The 19,964-nt window shown below is 34.7% G+C and overlaps 1 protein-coding gene across 1 annotated transcript in view; it reads right to left on the bottom strand.

Moving 5' to 3' along the window:
• The window catches only part of CYLC2 (cylicin 2), a 36,110-nt gene extending 18,161 nt beyond the window's left edge, over positions 1 to 17,949 (bottom strand). Inside the window, exons 1-2 of the mRNA XM_063081676.1 lie at positions 17,865 to 17,949; positions 6,907 to 6,974 (exon numbers count right to left, since the gene is read on the bottom strand). Coding sequence (XP_062937746.1) covers positions 6,907 to 6,974; positions 17,865 to 17,949 — 153 coding nt within the window. The remainder of the gene's footprint in view (positions 1 to 6,906; positions 6,975 to 17,864) is intronic.
• Between the last annotated feature and the right edge of the window lie 2,015 nt (positions 17,950 to 19,964).

Raw genomic sequence — 19,964 nt, forward strand, 5'->3', positions numbered from 1 at the left:
AGGTCAAGGGATTTAAACAATGTGATATCTCTCCCAGTTTCACGTGAATTGTCAACAGACCTCCTGTTTGTGTGGATATCCCCAGATATCCTGCCAGCAGGTTTTAGATACTTGGATTCTACATCAGCTGCAGGAAAATAAGGCCATACAGAATTTGGCAGAAAGTTTTCCAGGGATTGACTATGGCCTGAATCATTCATATTTCTTAGAAGGGTCTCTGTGTAAAGATAAGGTTAACTGCTCCATGGTTACTGTCTTGCTGAGGGATGGCTCTATGTGTAATAAAATTTTCGATTGTTCTCTAACATTTTCTGGAGCAGTGTTACTCAGCATGGGTTTATATTGAAACCCTCACCCAGAGGACATTTTGCAATGTCTGAAAACATTTTGGTTATAACGTGTGTGTGTGTGCGTGCGTGTGTGTGTGATGACACTGGCATCTAGTAGGTAGAGAGAGACAAAGAATGCTGCTAAACATCTTACAATGAAAAATATTTTGCTATTCTGCCTCTCCCAACCTTCCATTTCAACAAAGATTTATTCAGCCTAAAATGGTAGTACTGCCAAGATTGAATCCTCAGGCCAGGATAGTAAAGGAGGACAATATTAATGTAGCTCTAGGAGATAAATATATAAAATATACAGTAGATATGAGACCAGAAAGCTAACATTTGAAGTTTAAATGTTCTAATTTCGAGAGACTCTGATGCTATATCCTTGTGAGAACCTTTCCCACTTCCTTCAGAAATCTTGATCTTATTCAACATTAGAAATGAAAGGGCTGGGCCGGCCCCGTGGCGCACTCGGGAGAGTGCAGCGCTTGGGAGCGCGCTCCCGCAGCGGGTTCAGATCCTATATAGGGATGGCCAGTGCGCTCACTGGCTGAGCGCCGTGCAGGCGACACCAAGCCAAGGATTGCGATCCCCTTACCGGTCACAAAAAGGACAAAAAAAAAAAAAGAAATGAAAGGGCTGAGTTGACTTGACACAACCTGAATTGGAAGTCAAGGCAAAAAGAGGTGAAACTATTAAGTGGGGTAGTTGAGGTTTGGAGGGAGAAAAGGTATTAAAGAGGAAGTAGTGGGGAGGTGGAAAACCAAGCTCAAGAGGATAATTTTTCTTATCAGCTACAAGTTTGTAGCGATGTTAGGTCTAAAACTAAAGGCCCTGTCATTCCTAGAATTAAGACAAATAAGGAGAAAATTATTTTCTGAATCTCAAATTTTCTAAGTGAATTGGGAATTGCCGCTTGAACCCAAGAAAATATGCTAATTCGTTATTAAGGATTTTTGTGTGTGCTTCATTGTTAACATGATAAATTGCCAACAGTGAGGAAATTTGATTATCAATTCTACCATGCTTTCCTTCTACAATAACAAGAGCATTTGGGATTACACGAGAATAACACCATAAATAAATACTGATAAGGCCAAAATAGATTTTTATCCATTCTGGTAAAGTTCTCCCAAAGCCATGTAATACTCATGATAACAATAATGTCATTAATATTTTATGCTGCTTAAACACTTTAAAATAATTAAGATATAGTGTCATTCTGGCATGTTAGATTCCAGAAGACAGTTTACTGTGTAATAGTCATCAAGTCACTCAGCTAATAAAGTAATCATGAGAAATATTTTCAAACCTTTACCAGAGAATGCCCTTTAAAGTAATGATTGTGTTATAATAACATAAGCACCAATGCCTATGGAATTCCCATTTTATTTTCAGTATTTATGTTTCATCTTTAACAGTACTGTTAAAACCAAACTCCTCCACACTTTTCTTTATATTTCAAAATTCCACTCTTTACCTTTGTTCCATGCTTTCCATAAAAAAAGATTTACATAATTGAAAGGTGTTATTTTCCTACCTTACTTTAGCACAAATTAAATTAAGCAGAACGAAACTACTGTCATCAAACTTACTTCTCATGTCTGGATAATCTACTTTCACAATACTCAGTGTTTTTCAAGGGGGATGCAATTAGCATTTGGTTGATATTCTACAAAGAATATTATCAAAGTTTGAACACCACCGACTTATGCCCTCTGAAGCTCAGTACCACTCCTCAGTCACTGTGACATTCACAAAAATGTTCCCAGAAATCCCCAAATGACTCCTAGAGAGGTGATGGTCCCTTGACTGGGAACCATGTGTTATTTTATTTCATAGGCCCCACAATAAAATATGATAAGAAATGAAGTAGACTCACAATAGAAAAGACTTATCTGAAGCCATGTATACAACTTGCTGAAGTGTATAAACTAGCTAAGTCTTGGATCAAAACAACCTATGATATTGCTTGAGTATGTATGTCTCTGCTTAAACACATTTTCTCTTGCTTATCAACGGCATAATAAATATATAATAAACACCTTTACACACAGAAGAGAATAAATGGAAAACTAACTAGAGTATTTCAGTTATTTTCAAACATAAAATTGGACAAATTTGACTTACAATCTTGGTACAGACATTTCCCCCACCTACGACTTGCCAGGACTTAAGTACTGAAAGTTCAAATTAGCGATGCTGAAAGGTGACATCATAAAGAGGCCAAGAACACTGGGAATTAAAGGGGAAAAACAAGAGGAGCCACTTTTACTTGCATTTTATGCTCCCTAAAATTCTAAGATTAATATTTACTTTTACTCATTGTTACTGACTAAATTTAGCTGGGAGCTTTAAAAATAACCAATTGATTTTACAAGCAAGTAATAAAATGCTTGTTTTGATTTTTCATGTAGTTTTAATTTATTGCCCACATTTCTTCTCACATGTGTCCCTATGTCTTTAAACCAGCAGTATTTCATTGTGTCTGTCTCGTGGTTTAAATCTCTTACCTTTTTTCTGCCTTTCTTTACTACTACCAACTGAGGAAATCTCTGTCTCCTAAAGGGCTCATGATTATCTAGGCCCACCTAGATAATTTCCTTATTTTAAGGGCAACTGTGCCTCTTAACATAGCATGTCATGGGAATGTTATCTCTTCATATTCACAAGTTCCACCCACACTCAAGAGGAAGGGTTGTTGGGAATCATTCTTAGAATTTTATCTACCACAAAACCAAAATTAGGCTAAAAGCTTACTTTAGTATTTTAGGCTTAACATAAATATATCAGCCTAAAATGTATATGTAATACTTTTGTATCCTAAGATTTTGCCATTATCTATCAAGCATTAACACTATCATCATACCTAAAGATTCTTGTGGTTGCTTTTTAAAAGGCCTTTAGGATTATTAGCCACATCCTCAAACATAAATGCTCTAGCTTTTAAAAATATGTGCATATGTATGTCTTCTTTTGAAAAATGTCTATTCAGCTCCTTTGCCCATTTTTTAATTGGGTTATTTGGTTTTTTTACTGTGTAATTCCTGGAGTTCCTTGTATATTATGGATATTAATCCCGTGTTGGATACATAGTCAGTAAAACTTTTCTACCACTCTGTAGGTTGTCATTTCACTCTGTTGATTTTTTCCTTTGCTGTGCAGAAGCTTTTTAGTTTGATATAGTCCCATTTGTTTATTTTTTCTTTTGTTGCCTGGGCTTTCAGGCTCATGTTCATAAAATGAGTGCCCAGACATAGTTCCTGAAGTGTTTCCCCTATATTTTTCCTTAGCAAATTTACAGTTTCAGGTCTTATACTTAAGTCTTTAATCCATTTTGAGTTGATTTTAGTAAATGGTGAGAGATGTATGTCTAGTTTCATTCTTCTGCATATGGATACCCAATTTTCCCAGCACCACTTATTGAAGAGGCAGTCTTTTCCCCAATATAGGTTTTTGTTGCCTTTGTCAAATATCAGATGGCTGTGAGCCTGAGGGGTGAGTTCTGTGTTCTCTGTTATGCTCCACTGATCGAAGTGTTTATTTTTATGCCAGTACTGTGCTGTTTTGGTTACTATAGCTTTGTAGTATAATTTGACAAAAGGTAGTGTTATGATTCCAGCTTTTTTTTTTTTTTCCTCAGGATTGCTTTGGCTATTCAGGGTCTTAAAAATGCTCAACATCACTAGCCATCAAGGAAATGCAAATTAAAATGACATTGAGATATCACCTCACCCCAGTTAAACTGGCTATAATCAAAATGGCGGAGAATAACAAATGCTGGTGAGGGTGTGGAGAGAAGGGAGCACTGCTACACTGTTGGTGGGACTGTAAATTAGTACAGCCACTATGGAAAACAGTATGGAGTTTTCTCAAATAGATTGATCTTCCATATGATTCAGCAATCCCACTTCTGGGTATATAACCAAAGGAATGGAAATCATCATGTTGAAGGGAGACCTGCACTCCCATATTCATTGCAGCTCTGTTTACAATAGCCAAGATACGGAACCAACATAAATGTCCATCGATGGACAATTGGGTAAGAAAAATGTGGTATATGTATACCATGGAATACTACAGGGCCATAAAAAATAATGAAATTCTCCCATTTGCTATGACATGGATGAACCTGGAGAAACTTAAGTTGAGTGAAATAAGCAAAGCACAGATGGATAAATATCACATGACTCACTCATAAGTGGGAGCTAAGAGAGAAAGAAGGAGGGAAAGAAAGACCACAGTGGTGTGCTAAACTTGAAGAGGGAGTGAGCACACCTAGGGATACAAAGTGAAGTGGGAAAAGGGTAATGGGGAGGGAGGTCAGTGATAATTGGGTGGGGGACAATGGGGTATAATCACAATTTGTGGTAATGGGCATGTTGCCAGTATGGATCTGGCCATCATATCTTGGGCATGAGTGGTGACAATAAGCTTTGAATCTCATGAATATTCTTAACCGATAATATATATAAATATATATGTATACACACACAGATAGTTTATTTAAATGTCTTACAGGTTATAAAGTAATTTGTGTACATTAACTCATTTACTTCTTCTAATAACATGGCAAAAAATTTAGGAGAGTGGTTCATTGATATTCAGAAGAGATTTTTCCTAAGACTTTGTAATATGTTACAAACTAAAAAACATGGCTTAAATTTTCCCCCATAAAATCACTATATATAATTGAAATGGATTCTTTAGGATTGGGATTGTTTCAATTACTCAATAATTCACATGTTTATGTAGATATATACATACATATCTACTTATGTCTGATTTGTATATCTACCTATTTATTTATCTGTTCATGCATGTAAGATCCATTGATTTATCTTACCTCTGTGTTACATAAAATACTTAAGACTAACAGGGCTATACTAATGTAGAAGTAATGCTATTAAGTACATTCCAAGATATTTTACATAGCATAATAATTTGTACCATCATTGTTGCATAAATTAAACATAAAATTGTGCAAATAACAAAAATTTTGTTTTATTATTTTTAAATGTAAGTAAAATTACAAATGGTCAGCACAATGCACTATCAGAAAATGAAAATGCCTTTAAACAAGCACCTGAATAGTCAAATAGATCATTATTAATAATCCTAAAGCACCCTATGATCTTTTAAATTTGTAATTCTTTTTGTTCTCCCTAAAGGTGATCACTATCCTGGCTTATAACAGTATTAATTTATCTTGTCCATTCTAAAATACATAGAAATAAAATCATACAACATATATGTTTTCAATCTGCATTGTTTGATTTTTCATTTATATGGTTACATATATTTGCATTTATTTTATAATTTTACCGCTATATATATATATATATATATACACACATACACACACACACCATAATTACTTGTGGTATTATAAGCATTGTGTATATATATATATATATATATATATACACACACACACACACACATACATACACACACACACACCATGATTTACTTATATATCCTACAATTGATGGTTTTCAGCGTTTTTGGGGTATAATTGACAACAAAAGTTATGTATATTTAAAGTGTGTGATGTGATGTTATGATATATGTATACATTGTGGCAAGAATACTTAAGATCTACTCTTTTGGCAAATTTCAAGTATCCATTATGTTATTATTAACTATGGTCATCATGCTGTACATTAGGTGTCCAGAACTTATTAATCTTATAATTTCAAGTTTGTACACTTTGACCAACATCCTCCCTTTTTTTCAACCCCCAAAACTTGGTAACCATCCTTCCACTCTCTGATTCTGTGATTTTCACTTTTTTATGTTCCATCTCAATTTTTCATGTATTAGTTCCATTATTCTGTTGGGATGTGTCTCTGTGTTCTCTTGCAGCTCAATGAAATTCCTTAAAACAATTGTTTTGATTAGCACAAAAGTTTTCACCTGCTCCATTTCTGACCTCCACTGGTTCACCACTCCTTAGATAACCTGATGGTCCCCCACTCCCAGAAGGTCATCATATTGATGCAGAATTTAGTGTGGACACGCAAACAGCATAGCACACTACAGCCCAGAACTCCTGGGCTCAAGCAATTCTCCCACCTCAGCCTTCTGAGTAGCTAAGACTATAGGTGCATGTGCAAATAAAAATCACAATGAGCTATCATCTCACCCTAGTTAGACTGGCTGCTATCAAAAAGACAAACAAAAACAAATGTGGGTGAGGATGTGGAAAAAGGAGAACTCTCCTACACTGTTGGCGGGAATGTAAATTAGTGCAGCCATTATGAAAAACAATATGGAATTTCCTCAAAAAATTAAAAATAGAACTACCTTGTAATCCAGCAATACTACTACTTGCTCTACTGGGTATATATTCAAAGGAAATGAAATCAGGATATGGAAGAGATATCTGCACTCCCATGTTGAATGCAGCATTATTAACAATAGCCAAAAGATGGAATCAACTTAAGAGTCCATCAATGGATGAATAGATAAAGAAAATGTAGGATATCATCAAGATGGCAGAATAGACAATCCCCAGTGTCCCCCCACAACACACCTGATCAGCTTACAACTATTAAAAAGCAAAACTTACCATCCTGAGATCACTGAAGCTCGAAGAAGAGCAGAAGAGACCCACAGAGTTCATGAAGACATGAGAGGCTGCAGAGAGAAGGAAAAAGGACCACTTCAACAATTACAAGCCCTAGCTGCTTCTGGGCTGCTATGCTATGAGAAGGGGCTGCAGCTTATAGGGCAGCTAAGAGGAGATGGCAAAGCCACAGCAGTGCCCTTTGGGTGAAGCTATTTGGAGTCTACAGGAGAAAAGAGAGCTTCTGAATGCAGCATACCAACTCCCAGGCCAGCAAAACCACTGACAGGTTTCCCATGGTCCTGCATGGGAGCGAGGGGCCACAGCTGACCAGTGGAAGGAGACATCTAAAGGACAGTGGGACATCTTGAGGGAATTCTGCAAGGTCTGCCCCACAGGAAACGTTTGAAGTGTAGGGGGAAGCTGACACACCAGGGGAACATGGAGCACAGCATGGGCAGCTGGTCTGCCTTGTGATAGGCGTGGATGCCACTCAGTGGAGACTGCTGTGGGTGATAGAATTGCACGGGGTGCAGTTTGCAGAAAAGGCTCAGTCCCAGGCCAAAACTTCAATACAGCCCAGTTGTGTCTGTGGTAACCTCAGAAGATCCAGAATTGCTTAAAATGCCAATAATTAAAATCCGATCCACACAAAAAGCCTTCCCCAGTGATGGAGTTGGGATGTGTTTTCCCCTCCAAAACATATGTGGAAATTTGATCTCCAATGTGGCAGTGTTGGAAACTGATTGAGTCATAAGGGCAGATCCCTCATGAATGGATTAATGCTATCCCTGGGGGGAGGGGGTATTAATGAGTGATTTCTTGCTCTATTAGTTCCCGCGAGAGCTCGTTGCTTAAAAAGACACTGGCACCTTCTCTCTCTCTCTCTCTCTTGCTTCCTCTCGCCATGTGATCTGCTTGTACCTGCCGGCTGCCTGCCACTTTCCACCATGAGTAGAAGCAGCCTGAGGCCCACGCCAGATGCAGCTGTCCCAGAATCGTAAGCCAAATAAATCTCTTTCCTTTATAAATTACCCAGTCTCAGGTATTTCTGTTATAGCAACATAAAACGGACTAAAACACCCAGTTTGAGAATCAGCTGCAAAGCAGCAAGTAAGATCAGTCACAGAGCTCAAGCTCTGGTCCCCACAAGAAGTTCCTCCAGTTCAGGAATTAACCAAGCACAAGACATCAAATTTGTTCCAGTGCAGAGTGTAAATGGTAGTGGTAGCTAAAAATCCACCATAAGATGGAAAAAAAACCAAACCAAAACAAACAACAACAACAACAAAACACAGATCAGAGGCAAAGCTCTGATATAAACTAGTAAAAGTCTAATACAAGAAAAGAACACCTATAAAACCTAGAAGATGTAGCACTCTCCACAAATGTCCAGGCATCAACGTAAAGACACAAAGATTGAGAAAGAACAAAGAAATATGACACCACCAAAGGAAGCAAAGCACCAGCAGTGGATTCAGAAGAACAGCAGATTTATAAATTGTTTAACAGAGAATTCAGAGTAACCCTCTTAAGAATGTTCAGAGAATTGCAAGAAGATACAGATAAAAAAGTAAATGACACCTGGAAAACAATTCAGGAGCAGAACAGGAAACTGTACAAAGAAATAGAACCAAGTAAAAAATTCTAGAAATAAAGAATACAGTATGTGAACTGAAAAACTTGATAGAAATCTCCAGCAGCAGACTTGATCAAACAGGGGAAAGAATCAGTGGTCTCCAAGACAGACATATAAAATTATCCAATCAGAGGAGAAAAAAGAAAAAATAAATAAATGAAACAGAAATACAGCAATGTTAGAACACCCTCAAGCAAAAAACCTCTGCATAATTGGCATACAGGAAGGAGATGAAAAAGAATGAGACCTAGAAAGGATATTCAAGAAAATAATGACTGAAAATTTTCCAAGAATGGAGAAACACGACAACATTCAGGTATAGAAATCTCAGAGGTCACCAATCTAATTCAATCCAAAGAGGAACACCCCAAGTACATCATAATCAAATTATTAAAAACCAAGACAAAGAAAGATCACTGAAAGTAGCAAGAGAAAAGAAATATAACATTCAGTGAAGACCCAATACGTCTCTCAGTGGATTTCTCAGTAGAAACCTTATAGCTTAAGAGGGAATGAGATGATATATTCAAACTGATGAAAGGAAAAGACTGTCATCCAAGAATTATGTATCCAGCAAAACTAAACTTTAAATATGAAGGAGAGCTAAAGTCTTTCCCAGAAAAACCAAAGCTAATAGAGTTAATCAATTCTAGACATGCCTTGTGAGAAATGCAAAAGGGAGTTGTTCAATCTGAAAGAAGATGACACTAAAGAGTATCAGGAAAACATTTGAAGGTACATAACCTATTAGTAACATAAATACATAGACAACCTCAAAATACTCCAATGTTATAAAGGTCATGAATAAAACACTTATATTCTTAGTTTGAAGTCTAAAGGACTAACCTAACAAGACAATAATAGGGCGAGCTGGTTAGCTCATTTGGTTAGAGCATAGTACTGATAACACCAAGGTCACGGGTTCAGATCCCCATAGCAGTCAACTGCCAAAAAATAAATGAATAAATAATACAATAATAAATATAACAATCCTATAAAAATAGGCAATCCTAAAAAATGTAACTTGAAACAACAAAATGTCAAAAAAGTAGGAGGAATGATGCGAAAAGTATAGAGTTGGTTTTGGTACTTGTTTGTTCTTGGGCATCAAAGTTAAGTTGTTATTAATCTAAAATAATCTGTTATAACTACAGCATGTTTTTTTGTAAGCTTCATGGTAACCATAACACAAAATCTTATCGGAGACATATTAAAAATAAATAGCAAGAAGTCAAAATATAAAAATATACTGCTAGAAAAAAAACACTCAACCACAAAGGAAGACAGTAAGACTGGAAAAAAGAAAAAAAAAGGATTTACAGAACAACCAGAAAAAGCAACAACGTGGCAGTAATAAGTCCCTAAATATCAATAATTACTCTAAATGTAAATTGATTACATGTTCCAATTAAAAGACACAGAATGGCTGAATGGATTACAAAACAAGAAGCAACTATATGCTGCCCAAAAGAAACTCATTTCACCTATAAAGACACACATTAACTGAAAGTCAAGGAATGGACAAAGATATTTCATGCAAATAGAAACCAAAAAAAATAAATAAATAAAGAGTAGGAGTAAATTTACCTACATCAGATAAAATATACTTCAAGCCAAGGAAAGTAGAAAAAGATAAAGAAGATCATTATATAATGATAAAGAGATCAGTTCAACAAGAGGGTTTAACAGTTCTAAACATATACACACCCAACTCCAGGTCACCCAGTTATATAAAGCAGTTATTACTGGACCTAACAGGAGAGATAGACTCCAATACAATAATAGTTGATGACTATCATCCCACTTTCAGAAAAGGACAGATCATCTAGACATAAAATTAACCAAGAAGCGTCAGAATTAATCTCTACTCTATGCCAATTGGATCTAAAGAACATTTACAGAACATTTTATCCAACAGCTGCAGAATACACATTCTTCTCTTCAGTACATGGAACATTCTGTAGAATAGACCATATATTAGGTCACAGAACAAGTATCAAAAAACTTTAAAAAATTGAAATCATATCTACCTTGTTACCACGATGGAATAAAACTAGAAATCAACAAGAAAATGCACACTAGAAACTGTATGAATACATCAAAATTAAACAACGTGCTCCTAAACAATGAATGGGTCAAAGAAAAAATCAAAAAGGAAATAAAAAATTTTCTAGAGAAAAATGAAAATGAAAGCACAGTATACCAGAACCTTTGGAATACAACAAAAGTAGTTCTAAGAGAGAAGTTTATTAGCAATAAATGCCTACATCAATAAAGAAGACTTCAAATAAACAACATAACATTACACTTCAAGGAACTAGAAAAACAAGAAGCCAAGCCCAAAATTAGCAGAAGGAGAGAAATAACAATGATCAGAGGAGAAATAAATGAATTAGACATTAAAAACAACAACAAAAAGAAACATAACAAATGGGTGAAGATCAACAAAGTAAAGAGACAACCTAAAGAATGGGAGAAAGTGCTTTCAAACTACACATCAAACAAAAGGCTAATGTACAGAATATGTAAGGAACTCAAGCAATTCTACAGCAAAAAAACAAATAACCCAATTAAAAAATGGGTAATGGACCTGAAAAAGCATTTTTCAAAAGAAGACATACAAATGGCCACAGGCACATGAAAAAATGCTCAAAATTACTAATCATCAGGGAAATGCAGATTAAAACCACAATGAGATATTATCTCACTCCAGTTAGAATGGCCATTACCAACAAGACAAAATAAATGCTGGTGAGTATGCAGAGGAAAGAGAACTCTCCCCAATACGATAATATTAAAAGGTGGGGCCTTTCAGAGGTGATTAGGTCATAAATGCAGAGCCTCCATAAATTAAATTAGTACCCTTATAAAAGAAGCTCGAGGGTGTCTGCTTGTTTGCTCCTTCTTGTGTGAGGACAGAAAGAGAAATACTGCATGTCCTCACTCATAAGTGGGAGCTAAATAAAACACAAATAAATTTTAAAAAGAAAAAAGTTATAACAATCACAATAATTTGTTGACCTTTCAAAAGGAGAGAACAGAACTGTGGTTAGTGGTTAGTAGAGGTGGGAAAGGTTGGGGGAGGGTAGCGAGTATTGGTAGAGGGCCACAAAAAAGGATTACACTGTGTAATGCTGAATATACTAATTATCCTGATTTGAGAATCACATATTGCACACAGGTATTGATATTCAATGTTGTACCCCAATAATATGTTCAAACAATTATGTTTAAATTAAAAAAAGAAAAGAAGGCTTTAAAGGACACACTGACTCTCTTGTCAGGGGCTTATGCAACTGGTGACTTTAAGTTGAAACCAATGCTCATTTACCACTCTGAAAATTCCAGGGTCCTTAAGAATTATGCTAAATCTACTCCACCTGTGCTCTATAAATGGAACAACAAAGCCAGAATAACAGCACATCTGTTTATAGCATGGTTTACTGAATATTTTAAGACCACTGTTAAGACCTCCTGCTGAGAAAAAAATATATATTCTTTTCATTGACAATACACTGGTCATCCAAGATTTCTGATGGAGATACACAAAATCAGTGTTGTTTTCATGCCTCCTACTATTAATATCCATTCTGCAGCCCATAGAACAAGGAGTCATTTCAACTTTCAAGTCTTATTCTTCAAGAAATACATTTTGTCAGGTTATAGCTTCCATAGATGGTCATTCCTGTGATGAATCTGGCAAAGTAAATTTAAAACCTTCTGGAAAGAATTCATCATTCTAGATGCTATTAAAAACATTCTTGATTCATGGAGAAGGTAAAAATGTCAACATTAATAGCAGTTTGGAAGAAGTTGATTCCAATGCTCATGGATGACTTTGAGAGGTTCTGGGCTTCAGTAGAGAAATTAACTCAAGATGTGGTGAAAATCGCAAGACAAGTAGTATTAGAAGTGATGCCCGCAGACGTGACTCGATTGCTGCAATCTCACGATACAGCATTAATAGATGAGGAGTTGCTTCTTATGGATGAGCAAAGAAGGTGATTGTTTTTGAGATAAAGTCTACTCTTGGTGAAGATGCTATCAATATTGTTGAAATGAAAACAAAAGATTTAGAATATTAAATAAGCTTATTTGATAAAACAGTGTCAGGGTGATTCCAGTTTTGAAAGAAGTTCCACTGTGGTTAAAATACTATCAAACAGCCACACATGCTACAGAGAAATCTCTCATGAAAAGAGGAGTTAATTGATGTGGCAAACTTCATTTTTATATTTTAGGAAATTGCCATAGCCACCTCAAACTTCAAGCAGCACCACCCTAATCCATCAGCAACCATCAGCACTGAGGCAAAACCCTCCAACCAGCAAAGAGATTATGACTTGCTAAAGGCTCAGACGATGGTTAGCATTTTTTAGCAATTAAGTATTTTAAAATTAAGTTCTGTACATTTTTTAGACATAATGGTATTGCACACTTAATAGATCACAGTATAACAGAAACATAACTTTTATATGCTCTAGGAAACCAAAAAATCCATGTGACTCTCTTTATTGCACTTTATTGTGATATTCACTTTATTATGGTGGTCTGAAACCTAACCCCCAATATAACCAAGGTATGCCTGTAAATAAATGAGGGCACTTGAAAGAGTTCATGGAAAATAGAATTAATAGGTAATGTGAATCTTTTCATGAACTTTTTGAAGACTATATTATTGGTGATGCTAAAACATACAAACATTGATGCCAAAACAAAACATTTTGTTTTTAGAAAACTGATAACATGTTTTTCTTATTCTGCATTAGAATAAAAGAACACATTCAAAATTTACTCATCGTTTTGGAATACTGTTTCATAAGGAGAATCCAGGAAAATAAAACATAGATAAGAATTTTAAATTTATCCTCGATATATTTAATATATTTTATATTTTCATTAAAATCTAAAGAACGTAAACGCTATTGGTTAAACAGTTTATCACTGATGATATGTATCTACAAATCATATAATTTGTCATATAATTTAGGTTGGAAATTCATCTAAACTACATAGCCAGAAGTGTGCTTTTCTTTCCTTGTGCTTAGCTACAGATTTAATTAGCTTCAGTATCTTTTCCCCTTAGAAAGTTACTCAGCTTAAGTGACAATAATTAAACTGTCAGAGAAATGAACTTTTAGAACGCATACAAGAACATAACACATGCAAATTCTGCTATGCCAAGTACAGGAATTCTGTGATATAAATGGCAATGACAGAACAAAATACATCGCCTTAAAGAGAATTGATTTTAGCTAGTGAGTGAAAATATTTTCCAGCTACTCCTTTCAGCTCTAGTATTAATATACACCTATTTTATTTGTTTGGTAATTACTCTTGGAGTGCAAATATCTGTCAAATCCAAGCATCTTTTCTACTGTGATTGACAAAACATTGTATTTCTGAATATGAGCTTCTGCAGAAACCACTTTTGGCTAGGCCATTTATTATAGGATTATACACGCCCAAGTCACTTATTCAATCACACAACATTTTCAGAATTTCTATTGTATAATTTGTGATATACAAACATAGTTATGTTATAAATTTTCTTGAATATGTTAATATAGAAAAACATGAAAGTAAGTAATTCACATTCAATTTGAAGAAAATATAATGATAAAATGAAAATATAAGTAATCAAAGATGTATCTTACATTTTCTCTATTAATTCACAACATGAAATAGTCCTCATTGTTATCCCTATTATTATTCTGATTTCTGAAGAACAACCTTGGATTAAATTGTACTCAGGCAGTTTGAATCTAGAATCAGCCATCTTAACCACTGTACAAAAAGTTCATAATTTTTTTATTTGCAGAACCAATTCTGAGGGGTTTTGTGATTACAGAGAATCAACCTTGCCCAGAGAAATCAGAGAGTGATGTTTTATAAATGATCATATCTAATCTGGTTCTCAAAAGGTGAGAACTATATGAGGAGCAAAGTGGCCAACAGCTATAAAACCATAGAGATAAAAAATCAAAGGATTAAAAAAAGTAAAAGTTGTTTGATATAGAACAACTGAAAAAACTAAGGAGTGTTGAATGATAAGATTGGGATGCAGGTATGAGTAAATTTGATTATACAAAGAATAGTCAAAGAAATGAAGCTTAGATAATGGTAGAGAAGAAAGCAGCTACACCATTTAGAAATATAACAAGAAAAAAATAGTGACATGGAAAGAATGTGTTGACATGAGAGTCAGAAGCTGTAGGTTCTCACCTGATATCTCCATCACACTGCATGAGACATGGATAAGGCACATATACTGATTTCAGTGTTTCCATCTGTGAAAGTACTAAGCTTTCTGTTCTTTTCAGATCTATTTCTACTAGACCAACAGTTTTATTGAGACAAAAAAAAAAAAAATCATGGATTGGTGTGCTTTTCTCTTTAGACCTGGATGTGTGTAAGAGATAAGTGAAACCTGAATAATAAATGTTAAAGTTTCACACACATACATGTGCACACACACAATAGCATCAGATTGGTTAAATTCCTTATACGCTATTCATATTATTAATGACATTAAATAGTATTTTCTTCTTTCATTGTTGGTATTAGTGATGGACAAATTATAACAACCAATGTAACATAGAGATAACAGAAGAGACTTCTTATACATTCATTCTACGACACAACAAGAGTCATGGGAGGAATTTAAGTAGAGAGATGATGCTTTGACTTATGAAATATCATTCTTGCTAAAGGCCAGTATAGGCACAATGAGTATATTCTAAGAAGAGAATGGAAGAAGTAACCATTCAAAAGCTTTCTCCCCATCTGAGTTTATTTAGGTTCAATATTAGACTTACTTAACACTGAGTATGGTAATGCTAACATTGTCGTAATTCAAAAACATAGTTTACAGAATTATATTATGGATTAAATTAAGATTAGGTAGAGCAAGACATACTGTCAAGAACAATATTCATAATAGGATATAAGGATAATAGTTCCCCTACTTTTCAGTTCCAGAACAATAATAGTGAAATAATAGCTCCATGAGGGTAAGTGCTGAGTAAAAGCAATGACTTAGATATGATCCCTGCCAGTTTGATTATAAAATCCAGTATAATGTTACCTTACAAACAACAGAAATATTTTAACTCTTTTTAACTACCCTAAAAACACTGAAGATTACTTCCTGGGTATTAAATTTGTAAAAAGCTGGCTGTAGACTTCTGGCCAAAAAAAAAAAAAAAAAGATTGACATTTATGTTCAATGGAGTATTTCTGAAATCACTTAAAAAACTTTTAATCTGAAACGTTATCTATAAATATATAATTAGATATTAAAAATAATACATTAAATTTTAAATAAAAAATCTAAATTATATTTTCTTATTATAGAAGTTAAGTGTGCCCACTTTAAAAAATAGAGTAATAGAAATAAGAAAACCATGTTTATTAAGAATTAATTAAATGTTAATAATTGTTTCCATGAATTAAACAGCATATACCTGATGTTTTCTCTTTGTTTACTGATTTTTCAAGTATGCCACAAAACATTCACATCCATTTAAAAAGAAAAGGAGTAAAAGTTAATCCAACAACAACAAAAAAATGGCCTACAAGCAGATGATAGTTTACACATTAAAATAAACACACTTGGGGCTGGCCCCGTGGCTCACTCGGGAGAGTGCGGTGCTGGCAGCGCTGAGGCCACAGGTTCGGATCCTATATAGGGATGGCCAGTGTGCTCACTGGCTGAGCATGGTGCAGGCAACACCAAGCCAAGCCAAGGGTTATGATCCCCTTAGTGGTCAGAAAAATAAATAAATAATAAAATAAATAAAAAGTAAATAAATAAACACACTTGCATAGTTTTTAGTATGAGTGTAAATAATGGTATAATTCAGTATATAAAGGTTCATACGGATATGTATTTAGCATGACTTTATTCAGAGATTTAAAAATATAGGGTGAACATGTGTAAATAATAATTTTTTATTTTTGCAAACAAACAATGATTCACTTACATTTTCCTCAAGTGTAAAAGATAGCATTTATTATTCTAAAATTGTCATGGAATTCAGCAAAATGATAAAATAATTACACATGATAAGTTATATATTTATATAAAATATATAAAATCCTGTAGTTAACTCTTTAAAAAAAAGAAATGCAATGAGAAGAAAAAGAATATAATAGATGTCTAATTGTTCAAAAGTTTTGTTTTTTTTTATAGTTCACATTACCAAAATAAATTCATCGTTTTGAAAATACTTGTTTTCCATTCTATTTTAATTTAGTATGTAAATTTAATATAATATGTAAAGAGAATTGTAAATGATGTATTTATGTAGCATGATAATGTTTTCTGAAGATTTGAGAACAAATTTTTAATTTTTTTTAACAGTATCTTTGGAAAACTTATACAATCCTAACTGTAACATTATTTTTTGTTTACAGATCTATACATTAACAGAATATTTGAGAAGTCATATGGAAGGTTAAAATAATTTATAAATGCCTTATTATTTGTAAATTATACATACAATCTTGAGGATATGTGGTATGAAACTTTTTGTTTTTCATTCTTATTTTAGCAAATTTTCTTTTGTATATCTACTTTTTTATATAGATATGGAGTTCCTTTCTGTCAGATTAATAATTAATTACATTGTCTTTTCTTTAAAGTAATACTTAAATTGTCTAAGATTTTCTTTCTTTAAAACCTAACTTTCAGTCTTGCTTGATAAAATAAAACTGCACCAGAGAGATTATTTGAACATGATGCTTAAAAAAAAAGTGTTATTTTGATTTTGTAAGATATTCATTATTTTTATACCTAGCATTAGGTATCTATAAACAAACTCTACTCCAACCTTTTTTTTTTATATTCTTGTTAAAGTTACCAAATTAATATAAACTCCCTCTGGTTCATGGTACTGTTATCATGCAATCCATCTTACTACACTCTGCATGTCTGCTTCATCAGCACTCAACTAAAAATCATCTTCCACATACTTTTTTCCTGAGGCCCACTAGAACACAAGCTCTGGGAAAGAATGGTTATTAGCCTGTTTTATTCATTGCTATATCCGTAGCTCCTATTATGTTCTTGACATATAGTATCAATTCAAGTCACTGACTTCTCACCATCCTCCATTGGACCTTGATATGGTTGAATGTTTGTCCCCTCTAAAACTCATGTTGAAATTTAATGGCCATTGTAACGGTATTAAGTGGGACTTTTAGGAGATGATTAGGCCATGAGGGCTCTACTCTCGTGGGTGGGATTGGTGCCTGTATCACAGGAGCCCTGAATCTGAGAGGACACTCGTGTAGTGTTTGCCAATTCCAAAAGACTCACCTGGTTCAATAAGTAGAGACATCAGTTTATTAGACTTATGGGAATCACTGATGGCAGCTGACCAGCTGGAAATCCGCACCACCATGGGGTACATACAACAGTTATACAGTGAACAGTTCAAAGTAGAGGTGTAAATCATTTGCATGCTTATGCATAGACCTTCACCCATTCACATAACTCAGAGTGTATGGGAGATCTGGCTGAGTAGATAAGTTTATCTACTCACTACTCTCCTGGCACCAGAGTATTTTAACACCAGTGTGCTAATTTATTTAGGGTCTGTGCTTTCTCCAGTCTTGGGACGTTTGTCTTAAAGGGAACATTTGTCTTAAAGGGGATGTGCCTTTCCTTGGGAATACCTTGGCCAAGGGTAGTTTCCCAGGCTGGGAGACAGAACTCTGGTATGCATGGGGAGGGGGAATATATCCAGCATTTACTCTACAGTACCCTTACTAAAGAGTGAGTATGGTCCCCTCTTGCTCTCTCTCTCACCCTCTTTTTTGCCCTTCTGTTCTTCAACCATGTGATGACACCACAGTAAGACTCTTGCCAAGTGCTGGCACCTTAACATTCCCAGCCTCCAGAACTCTGAGCCAATACATTTCTGTTTATAGTAAATTACCTCATCTCAGGTATTTTTAGCAGCACAAAATGGACTAAGACAGAAATTGGTACCTGCGAAGTGGGTTGTTGCTGTAGCAAATACCTGAAAATGTGGAAGTGGCTTTAGAACTGGTTAGCGAGTAGAGGCAAGAAGAATTTGAAGAAGCAAGCTAGAAAAAAAAAAAAAAAACACCTAGATTCACTAATGGAGCATTAGGGTGATTATTGTGAGGCCTCAGAGAAGATAAGAGCTAGAGGGAAAGTCTGCAACTTCTTAGAGATTACTTAAGTGGTCTTGATCAGAATGCTTGCAGAAATATGCACAATAAAGGCTATGCTGATGTAGTCTCAGATGTAAATGAGAAACAAGGTATTGGAAACTGGAGGAAAAGTAATTCTTCTTATAAAGTGACAAAAAACTTGTTTGAATTATGTCTGTTCCCTGGGGCTTTGTGGAAGGCAGAACTAGGATATTTGTCTAAACAAATATCTAAGCAAAATATTGAAGAGGCTGCATGGCTTCTCTTAACTGCACATAGTAAAATGTGACAAAAGAGAAATTATGTAAAGACAAAATTTAAAATACAAAGGGAAGTAAAGCATAGAAATTTAGAAAATCCCCAGCCTGGACATATAAAGAATATAAAGGCATGTTCAGGAGAGAAAATCAAGGGTGTGAGCAAGTTACTGTTTAATAAGGAGATAAGTATGAATGAAAAGAAGTCAGGTGCTATTCCCCAAGACAATGGGAGAATAACCCCAAAGGCATTTTGGAGATCTTTCAGTCTTCCCCACCCATCACATGCTTATAGCACTGGGACCTTAAAGGCAAGGTTTCTAGAAAGGTGCCTGTGAGATCTCAGCATGCTGCCTCATAGCAATTATAAAATCATTTTCTACTGTGCTTTAAATTTTATTTCCAAGTACTGATTTCATGTCATTTCCCTCTATGGGTTATCCATAACTCATAGCTCACAGTTGGACTTGGTAAGTAATGTACTGTGCTTTTCATTAAATCCTGTTTACAGGTTCAGTCAAGTGCTTTTAAGTGACTTGCACTTCGAAAAAACACTGGATAAGATAAGAAAATGTTATCTTAAAAGCCAGCATTGTCACCTAATTGAAATAAACTGGATATATTTCAAAATAGGTTTTATGAGTACGACTTACTTATCCAAGATCATGCCAGAGAGCATAAAGTCTCTATAATAATTATAACCTGAGAGTGAGGTTTCTTCAGTGAACAGCTTTTCACAGCTAACCTCCACTGACTTGGTGCTACCAAGAATTGAGTTAATTTGCCTTTTGGAGTATGATTTCACCTCACTTCTGCCCTTGATGTATTGACATTCATTATTCAAGTAAGTAATTAAGTTAATGCTGTTTGTATCCTCTGCACATAACTAAAAAGGTGAGGTGTTATAATGCAAATATAATTTGATATATTAGCATAGTGAAAAAATTTATGGACCATAGGTCTTTTCTAACCAGAAGAAA

Source organism: Cynocephalus volans, chromosome 17 (assembly GCF_027409185.1).
Source record: "Cynocephalus volans isolate mCynVol1 chromosome 17, mCynVol1.pri, whole genome shotgun sequence".
NCBI classification, from domain to species: domain Eukaryota; kingdom Metazoa; phylum Chordata; class Mammalia; order Dermoptera; family Cynocephalidae; genus Cynocephalus; species Cynocephalus volans.